The following is a 9981-nucleotide window of genomic DNA, read 5'->3' as shown; positions in this document are numbered from 1 at the left end:
AAGAAAAATCACAGATAAAATGTAAGGTGTTTGGAAACTGTGGTCCTCCAGAGCAGCTTCTGTGCTGATTGTCATAGCTGCTTCGGGTCTCTGGAAGTGTATTTAAGGAGTGGACGCCATTCCAACAAAAGATTTTCCCTCATTTGTCATCTTGATACGGTGACATTTCCACAGGTTTTCGATAGGTGTTGAGATCAAGTGACTAGAAAGAGCCAGAGCAAATAATTTACGTCACTTTCATGCTCATGAGACCATTCAGGATGGGGACGCACACTGCAATGTGGTAGAGTGGAAAATGGTTTATCAAGGTGGTTAAATAGAATATCTATGTATTGATATCAGGTGTGAACTCAAAGACTTGTTCCTGGACTTCAACACAGTGACTTCACTTGGACTTGAGCCTTTTGACTTGATATCTTCCCCCAAGCTCAAAGCTTAAATGTGCAATATACAGGATCCAAAGCATTAATATAACATCAAACAATCATTTGTAAAGACATAGTAGTTTAGGAGTAATTTCTTCATTCTTAGTTTACATGGCCGCACATGCTTTTAGGCTATGTGAGCATGACCCACTGGCTCATGATTTAAAATTGTAATTGACTATTTTAATGTTGTGTTGTTAAGTTTTACTCAAATGTAAATTACAAAAAACAATCTAAATACCTCTTCTTCCGTTGTCTTGCTATCTTGCTATACTGCACTAGTGGGCCTGCCTGTCAGCATTTTCATACATGTCACAGAGCATGAAAGGAAGTTAACCAAGTGTCCTTGGGTTCCATGAAAATCACTTTATACATTCAAGTTATTGTTATTATTTATTAACTGTATCCAGCAGTGCACCTCAACTCTATGGTGTATTATATTACGATGTATTTACTATATTTGTTTCCATCCCATCTATAATGAGGAGATAAAATGCAGTACAATTCAATACCCCTATATACTACAGCTTTCAAAAGCATCACAAAGTTGAATCCTTTTTTGCATGACCACAGTACCGCTATCCACCACAGGGGGGCGCACGACTCACAAACCGGAAGCAGGAAATTGAGTCAGTCGACGTGCGAAATTCAAATTTCTACAACAAAACATCTCTGGTAGCAGGCTTTTCTACATGACGTGTGGTGGCTAACCGCTTTTACATTCTTCATCTCTCATTTTCATACAGATTCAGGTAAATACGTGGTGTTCGGGTAGTTTGTAGTAACGTACGTTTTACTGACGTTACTTTTTGGTGGTATTGACGGTTTTTGTTAGCTAGTGTTACATTTATTATTTTTTGCGTCAGTTGACAGTGGTTTGCTAGAATATGTTAGCCACTTGCTAATCTTTACATTTAAGCCAAAGAGAAGTTTTCACTTTTAGTGTTTGAGCGAGGTGCGTGCTACCCCGGCTAACCGTTCCCTTCACCCAGGGAGGGCCATCGTGGTGCGGCTACAGCGGGGGAGGATGCCTGTGGAAAGAACGGAGCAGCGCGGAGCTGAGGAGCTCCATCGATACTACGAGGTCTACGAGACTATCGGCTCAGGTAATAAGACGATGTGGACGCGTGTGAGCGAGTGAAGCGGCTCTGCCGGAGCCACGACCTCTCTCACTGTGTTTGTGAACCCTGTGTGTCCGTCAGGAGGCTTCGCCAAAGTCAAGCTGGGTCGACACATCCTGACAGGAGAGAAGGTGGCCATTAAAATCATGAACAAGAAGGATCTTGGGGTGAGTCAAAGAGACCCGTTGTCTGCTCAGCTTTTTGGTGAACTACATTAAACGGTGCAACCTGACACAAAGCAAGATTCAAGATAATCCCAACCATGAACATTTTTCTTGTGTCTTCCCATCCTTAACAGTTATCTCATCATTAACAACCAGTATAGTCATTAAAGTGAATACATGTCTGAGGTCTATAGAAGTAGGCAGTCTTTAGCCTAGAAAATGTAGATAAAAAAATACTATCACAAGTTAGCACAGCCCAAAGTGATGAGGGAAAGGTATATATCAACATACAACAAAGAACGGCTAACAAATCCTGAATTTATTTATTTCCTTTTGGTAGATTTAAATTTAATTTAAATAATCATTTTAGAATTAGGGCTGGGGTGAATTAAAGGAACTGCAATATCAGTATACTCATAATGTTCTTAGTTTATATATATATATATATATATATATAAACATGGCAAATATTTGCAAATTATTAAGTTAAAGTTATAATAAATGCAATTAACCGTTCTGCTATTATGCATTACATCAGATACAATTCTTGACAATAGTAACAATATGAACCTAAATAACACTTTTACAAAAGTTAGTATTTGGACAGGATTATTCTGTAAAATTACGACAGAATATGATCATACTAATCACTAGGGGTGGGAATCGTCCGTCACCTCACGACTCGATTATTAAACTATTTGGGATGGCTATTGGATTTAAATATAATGAGAATTTTTCCTTCAAACCTTCCAAACCAATCCCTATTTGTAAAATACAGTTGATGTCCTACATTACTTAAAATGTGAAAAGATTGTCCAATTCACTGTTTTCTGCGTGAATTGGCAAATGTTACAGATACAAGTTACAGATTAAAAAGTGTGTTTGCCACCCCAGGATGACCTGCCCCGCGTGAAGGTGGAGATCGATGCAATGAAGAACCTGAGTCATCAGCACGTCTGTCGTCTCTACCAGGTCATAGAGACCTCCACTCAGATCTTCATAGTGCTGGAGGTAAGCAGGCATACACACAGGCTGTGTGGGAGCGTGAATATGACATTGATGTTTAGTAATACAGCATCTTTCTCTCAGTACTGTCCAGGTGGGGAGTTGTTTGACTACATCATAGCAAAGGACCGTCTGTCAGAGGAGGAGACCAGGGTGTTTTTCAGGCAGATTGTGTCTGCGATGGCCTACGTCCACAGCCAGGGATACGCACACAGGGACCTCAAACCGGTAAAACCAACCACTGATTGCAAGAGAATGTGACACATAAGAGAAACCACAATAATATGTGTCTGCTTGTCTGTGACTGCACACTAATCTCAATGCCTGCTGCACTGCTCGTCTTGAACTGTAGGAAAACTTGTTGATTGATGAAGACCACAACTTGAAGCTCATAGACTTTGGATTGTGTGCCAAACCTAAGGTAAAACACCACATTCCCTGTCCCAATGTGTTTGTGTCAAAAGTATTAGTTAGCGCTTTGTTCGAGAACGGAGAAAGATTTGCCTCCACCCTAAAAGAAAGAGAAAACAGTGTTTGGCCCTTACATTATTTGGTAATACATATAATTATATCTAGATTAATTCTGATGCCTGAAGATGAGGGTTAGTGCCTGTAAACATGTGTATGTGGTTCTCTCTTTCCTAGGGAGGTTTGGGTTATGAGCTGATGACGTGCTGTGGAAGCCCTGCGTACGCTGCTCCTGAACTCATCCAGGGAAGAGCGTATATTGGTTCAGAGGTGAGAGACACATCATGCTGTTTACACCAAAGAGCCACCAGAGTTGTGATTTCAAGACTTGACCTTATTTAAACCCCCGAAACTTGCATTTGTTTTCACACTAAAAGTCACGATTACATGCCTGTTCCACAATTCTGCTTTTTCATGGAGTACTGATCATATTCGCTGGTGCATGACTCAGTGCAGCTGAGCTGTGAAATCCTAACTGTAAAGCTGAAACACCGCTGTGTGGTGTGTGACCTCCAGGCTGACGTGTGGAGTATGGGAGTGCTGCTGTTCGCTCTCCTCTGTGGATACCTGCCCTTTGATGATGACAATTGTATGGTCCTCTACAGGAAGATTGCAGTAAGAACCCTGGCATTTTCCCAACTGTTTGATATTTTATGTTATTTAAAATGCCGAACCCAGGCGCCAACCTCCGGTTCTGAAAAGTGAAGCCAAAACTGAAGAGCCTTAAACTTGCATTCTGTCTGCTGGCCATCAGGGGGCGACTCCTGTTTGTTAAACAAAGCCGGATTGCATGGAAGTCTATGAGAAAACGGCCCAACTTTTCACTCGATTTATTATCTCAGTAAACATTGTAAACATGAGTTTATGGTCTCAATCTCTAGTTTCAAGTCTTCTTTAATCCAGCATGATGTTCATTTAGTAAATGATGGTCCATTTAGAGTCAAATAGACCAGAAAGCAGGGGATGCTTTAGGGCGGGGCCACCATGTAATTGACAGGTCGATACCACACTACCAATACAATTAGCTACTAAGATGACTTTAAGTCTTAGCTCTAAATTTAAACCTTGAAATATAATGTTAACTGTTAACAGTTTCACACCAGAATCCAGGTGCAGTAAGGGACTCTTGCAAAAATACAAGATAGCAACAGCCAAAAACCCAAGATGGCGTTGACTAAAATTTTGAGCTTTAGGCCTCAAAACCGTAGTCCACAAACCAATGGGTGACATCATGATTACTAAGTACAATTACTACAGGCTATGGTGGAACCCCGACTATGTTATGTAAAGTGTTGTTTTATTTTATTATTTGACTTGAAAAATATTGAATGCTGATGTTCCTAAATTGCTGTAAATTTCGTGTCCATTTCCTGTAATTAGTGTTTGCTCTTATGGTCTAAATACTGCCTTCTCAAAGTCAAATGTCAGTATTAATGTTTCATAATGTGTTTTTGTGCGTCTTTCACCTCTTCAGAGAGGCCAATATGATAACCCCCGGTGGCTGTCTCCAGGTAGTGTCCTCCTCCTCAACCAGATGATGCAGGTACATAATAATCCCTGTCTTTCCCTTTTTAGCTATTACACACGTGTGTCTCCATGAGTCCTCAGACTGGTTCTCATTGGAGCTCATCATCACACGTCATCACATACACTCGCCGTACGAGAAGAGTCAAAGGAATTTTGTGTTTACATAATAAGAATATAATTGTATGTATTGTACAATATGTAAAATGTTGTAGACATGCTGAAGATTGTTGGATGTGTGGTCTCCTGCATATTGAGTTGTTTCCCTGTGTGTCCTGTAGGTGGACCCCAAGCGGCGTGTGACTGTTCGACAGCTGCTGGACCATCCCTGGGTGATGAAAGACTACAACAGCCCTGTGGAGTGGCATAGCAGGCAGCCGGTACGCACATCCACACACGAAAACATTACACATACAGACGTAAACATAGAAACAGAATTGCAGACACCAAGGTAGCCTTTGACTGTTTATGCTTCTTTTGATTTCAAACTGAACACGTAATCCATATTCTCATGGTTTTTCTTCAGTCAAACAACTCCATAATCCTGAATTTTGCAAATTGTTGTCTTACTGCTCCTATAAAAAAGAGAAAAAGGATTTTACAGTAAGATACTGAGTCATGTTTTTTTGTAGCTCGGCCACATCGACGAGGACTGCATCACTGAGATGGCTGTCAACATGAAGCGATCGAGGGGCAGCACCACAGCACTGGTCAAGGAGGTTTGTGTTTGGTTGTACTCACATTTAAATGTTGATGTTTATTGTACCGTTCACTTCATCATGTGTTATGGGCGGCAACAAACATAATATTTGACATACCTTCTATTGGATACTCCGTCTGATACAAATGAACTCCTACAGTGGCGGTATGACCAGACTACAGCCACCTACCTGCTGCTGCTGTCCAAGAAGCAGAGGGGCAGACCGGTTCGCCTGCGCCTTGAATCAGCAGTCTGTGAGGACTCTTGCTCTCCGCTGCACCAGAGACTACAGGTCAGACTTGGTACCACAACTCCCAAAATGCTTTGTTCTTCTTGTCTTTACGACTCTACCTTGTACGCCTTACGTATTTACTGTTTCCCTGTACTAAATGATTCCATTTCTAATTTCCTCTCAGACAAGGGAAGTCCTTCACTTCAGCGAGGACGAAGATGCTGTGATTGTGAATTCTTTGGACTATTGCTCAGACTACATTGATGATTGCCCGTGGATTTCAGTGACACCCAAGGGAGTCAGAGGTCAGCCAGACGGAGCCGTGAACAACAAAGACACAGTATGTGAAATTTGGAAAGCATGAATGCTGGTCACGATGGCGAAGCGCCATGACTCTTTTCTTCCACAGAATTCTGCTCAACACATTTATCTCTTTTTATTGTTTGTGTTCCTAAAGAGACTAGCATCTCCATTGGGGGAGAAACGGTGTGCTTACAGCCCGAGCTCAGAGAGGGGGCGAACGACACCACAGCAGCGCCAGGAGAGGAAGGACAGAAACCAAGGACGAACCCGTGAGAACAAGGAGAATATTGCTGTGCAGGAGAGAGATGTTGAAATATTTGCGTTGCCTCCTCCTCGAACTCCTGTGTCCAGTAAGAAGAACGCACGGCCCAAGAATGTGCTGACCACACCCAATCAAAATGCTCACGTCAATGGCACCCAAACCAGTGCAGTCACACCTAAAGGTAAGAGGAGTCTCGGCTACTCAAGCCATGGCAGTAATGAAGCACAGAGAACACAGAGTTTCAGTCCATCGTGCGGTTTATTTGTATACTGTAATTGTTTTAGTTCCAAACAAGAGCTTGAAGCCCAATCTCTATTAGATTATTTGCATTAGCCAACTGCCCCTCTCCACGATGCGCTCTTTCATTTATCTGTCCCTCGCCCAGTCTTCATGCAGCCCTCATAATCACAAGTGCCACGGCCACATGCCACACATTTGCAAGTAAATTGTCTTCTGGTAATAAACTCATTTATTGGGCCTGTTTTTTTTTATTTATCCCAAAGCCTCTCATATTTCTATGATTTAGCTGTCATTACTGAAACCACTGAAAATGGACACACACTCTCACATTCACACTTATCTCTGTCAACTCAAAGGTGAGGTTATTATCAGGAAGCTAATTCTAGTCACTTATCTATAAATGAAGGACGCTAATATGAATGGAGAATCATTAGCGTCTTAATTATTTGTCAAAGTGAATTCTCTGCTCAGGTGTCTGGCCTCATTAGGTTCCTGTATAAACTCGGCTATAAGCCAGTTTACGTGCCGCCGCTGACCTGTTTGGTGTTAAACCCTGGGAATCTGGCTCGGTCAGCCTCTCGTTCCCGCCTGCTGTTCTCACAACTACAGTGCAGACATGCTGCCTTTGACAAACTTGTCCACCCACACACACACCGTGGTCTGTGTGTGTCTGTCCCTAGGCGTGTGCTGTGACAGGTGTAGCTGTCTCTTTCCTCTGCTCACTGTCCCACGTGGGCTGTAGTGACATGTGTTCTCTTGCCACTAAAGCCGAGCTCTCTCTCTCCCCCCCTCTCTCTCTCTCTCTCTCTCTCTCTGTGTGTGTGTGTGTGTGTGTGTGTGTGTGTGTGTGTGTGGGCGTGCATGTCATGCCTCCTGTCTCTGTGTATACCAAAGCCTTTGTGTTCCTAACTTCAATGACAAACCAGCCAGTACCATGCATCAGCACCAGAGCAAAGGGCCGTACCGGTCAGTTTCCTATCCAACCCCCGTACGGGTTTCCCCTTTTATTTCCTCAGAAGACACTTTGAAGTTCAAATAATCTTATTTCATATTGTCTGGATGGTTTCATGTATTTGTTGTTGGATTTGTGTGCTTTCTTCCAGGTTTTTATTTTAAGCTACAAGATGATGCTTAGAAACACTAAGCTAAATATTCAAACCCAAAACGTTGTGTTTTTCAGGGTTTGCACCATAAAATCAAATAGAAATATATTGTAAATGCCTTGTGCACCTTTTTTTTTTTACACTTCTACTCAAAAAATGTCTACTATGACTTTTCATTACCATAAATTAAGTTAATCGTTTGGTCTGTAAAATATTTAACAACAAAGGTCCATCACAGTTTCCTAGTCCAAACTCATCAAATCTTGTTTGTCTGACAAACAATCGGACTAATTATTGCTCTACGTTCTGTTGACTTGAACAATGTCCGTAAGAGTGTAAGAGGTTAATGCGTCTGCTTACTTCAATTCCTGTGTGTGTTTTTCAGGTGGAGGCAGTTCCTCTAAAGAGGACAATAAGAAGAAAGCAGAAGGGTTCAAAGAGCTTGCAAATGTTGAAATACTGGCCTTCAGTCCAGAGCGAAGGTGAGTGGAGGCTCTGAGGTGACAGAGGGTGTAGTGGAAAGTGTATGTATGTGTGAGTGTGTCGGCAGCTGAATGGAATAAACCTAAATGATTAACAAATTGGACAGAAGCTACTCGGCCCTAGAGTGCCGTTTCTGCCCCAACACTGAAATGTCAACCGGTGATCTAGTTGAAGGGCGACGTGAGAGCAATTTGATCAAACAACCCTCCAAAGTGATTCAATGCGAGACCGTGTTTGCTCTCCAGGTCTCGGTCGTTGGACATGGCTGTTATAGGAGACAGCGGGAAGAAGAAGAGAGGAGGGAAGGTGTTCGGTTCCCTGGAGAGAGGCCTGGATAAGATGATCACCATGCTCACTCCCAGCAAAAGGCGAGCCCTTCGGGACGGCCCGCGCAAGATCAAGGTATGAAGGGTGTAAGGAGCCTCGCGCCTCAGCATCTGTGTTGTACACGTCACATAGTTTCTTTGTCTTTCCGTTAGGCGCAGTACAACGTTACTCTGACCAGTCAGACCAATCCAGACCAGGTCCTTAACCAGATCCTCTCCATCCTGCCGGGGAAAAACGTTGATTTCACACAGAAAGGGTAAGAAGACACGCCTGACACCCGTTCGGATCAGACAGCCCAGGCTTTGATCCGATCCTAATGTTTCGCCTCCTTCACCTTTCATTAAGGTATAATCTCAAGTGTCGGACCTGGGGTGACTTCGGGAAGGTAACCATGGCGTTTGAGCTGGAGGTGTGCCTGCTGCAGAGACCGGAGGTGGTGGGGATCCGGCGCCAGAGGCTGAAGGGAGACGCCTGGGTCTACAAGCACCTGGTGGAGGACATCCTCTCCTCGTCCAGCATCTAAATAATGCACTTTAACGATGTCACTTCCTGCTCCAAGCCAACGGACACTGCTCAACGACTGATGTACAGATTCAGACAAAGAATGGAGTCTTAGCACATTATTGATGTAGTCCATTATTCATTGTGAATATTTAAAATTGTCTTTAGGCCACAATCCCAAGTGTGCATGTACATTGTATGAGCATTACATTTCAGGATCCTGTACAGCACATCTAATGTAGATTACTGCTGTTTTACTTCATAATTATTAAGATGAATAGGACGTCCTGTGTGCATGTATTAGTGTAACCACACTATGTACAGTACACCTCCTGGCTGTGTATTACCATATTTATGTCTCTATATTGTTATTCTCCCCTGTAGCTGTAATTTACTGTCATTCATGTACATGTTTCCAATTCTTCCATCATGTTTATACATGGTTGTGTTGTATGAAGCGTCTGCTTTTATTTCTTATTGGTGCTTGTCTAGTCTTCATGTATTGTGTCCGTTAGATTTCTCATGACATAAAAGGAGCAAAATAAATGGTTTCTGATGAATGTAATGAACCTGTTTTTATGCAGACAGATGATGGAGATTAATTGATCTACTTCCCTGACATTCTTTAATTTGAATTCACTCAGCAGTTTGATGGAGCATTGGTGTGTTTTACACTCCGTCATCATCCTTCTGTTCGTCGCCTGGTCTTCACCCCTCTTTGGTACGAGGATTGATCGTGATTGTTTGCTTCGTGACAGCATTTCTCAGTTCAGATTTAATAAAAGTTGTTACATTTCTACAGCGTTTCATCGCTTTACAAACTTTGAGCATGCATGTTTAATAAACGTGCAAAAGTAATGCGTTTACTTGGAATACTGCCAAATTGGTGTATTTTATTCTTTAAAATGAAAGCTATCTCATTACTACAAGAATTCAGATGTTCTGCGTACAAGTGAATTTATGAGCACAGTGGAAGATAATGACTTAACTCTGACACTCAAAATGTGGATGATCATGGTTATGGCAGAAACGGCTGTAGGAGTCGTGATTGTTATGACCACCTGAATGACTAAATAATGATGATCATTGACAGCAACATCTGAACGGGGTTTAAAAAAACCTC

At 42.3% G+C, this 9981-nt stretch overlaps 1 protein-coding gene across 1 annotated transcript; it reads left to right on the top strand.

Moving 5' to 3' along the window:
* Nucleotides 1-1045: 1045 nt before the first annotated feature.
* Nucleotides 1046-9418, top strand: melk (maternal embryonic leucine zipper kinase). The gene is made up of 18 exons (XM_084005160.1): nucleotides 1046-1177; nucleotides 1418-1531; nucleotides 1628-1713; nucleotides 2605-2721; nucleotides 2800-2943; nucleotides 3068-3136; nucleotides 3361-3453; nucleotides 3700-3798; nucleotides 4658-4726; nucleotides 4989-5087; nucleotides 5340-5426; nucleotides 5568-5699; nucleotides 5824-5979; nucleotides 6097-6385; nucleotides 7933-8029; nucleotides 8276-8432; nucleotides 8510-8613; nucleotides 8703-9418. Exons 2-18 carry the CDS (start codon nucleotides 1453-1455, stop codon nucleotides 8878-8880), a joined length of 2055 nt encoding a protein of 684 aa, XP_083861286.1. The 5' UTR covers nucleotides 1046-1177; nucleotides 1418-1452; the 3' UTR covers nucleotides 8881-9418.
* The last annotated feature ends 563 nt before the right edge of the window (nucleotides 9419-9981 follow it).

Source organism: Eutrigla gurnardus (assembly GCF_963514095.1).
Source record: "Eutrigla gurnardus genome assembly, chromosome: 3".
Lineage (NCBI taxonomy): Eukaryota > Metazoa > Chordata > Actinopteri > Perciformes > Triglidae > Eutrigla > Eutrigla gurnardus.
The sequence above is the reverse complement of the archived record's forward strand: the minus strand, read 5'-3'. Positions and strand labels throughout refer to the sequence as shown.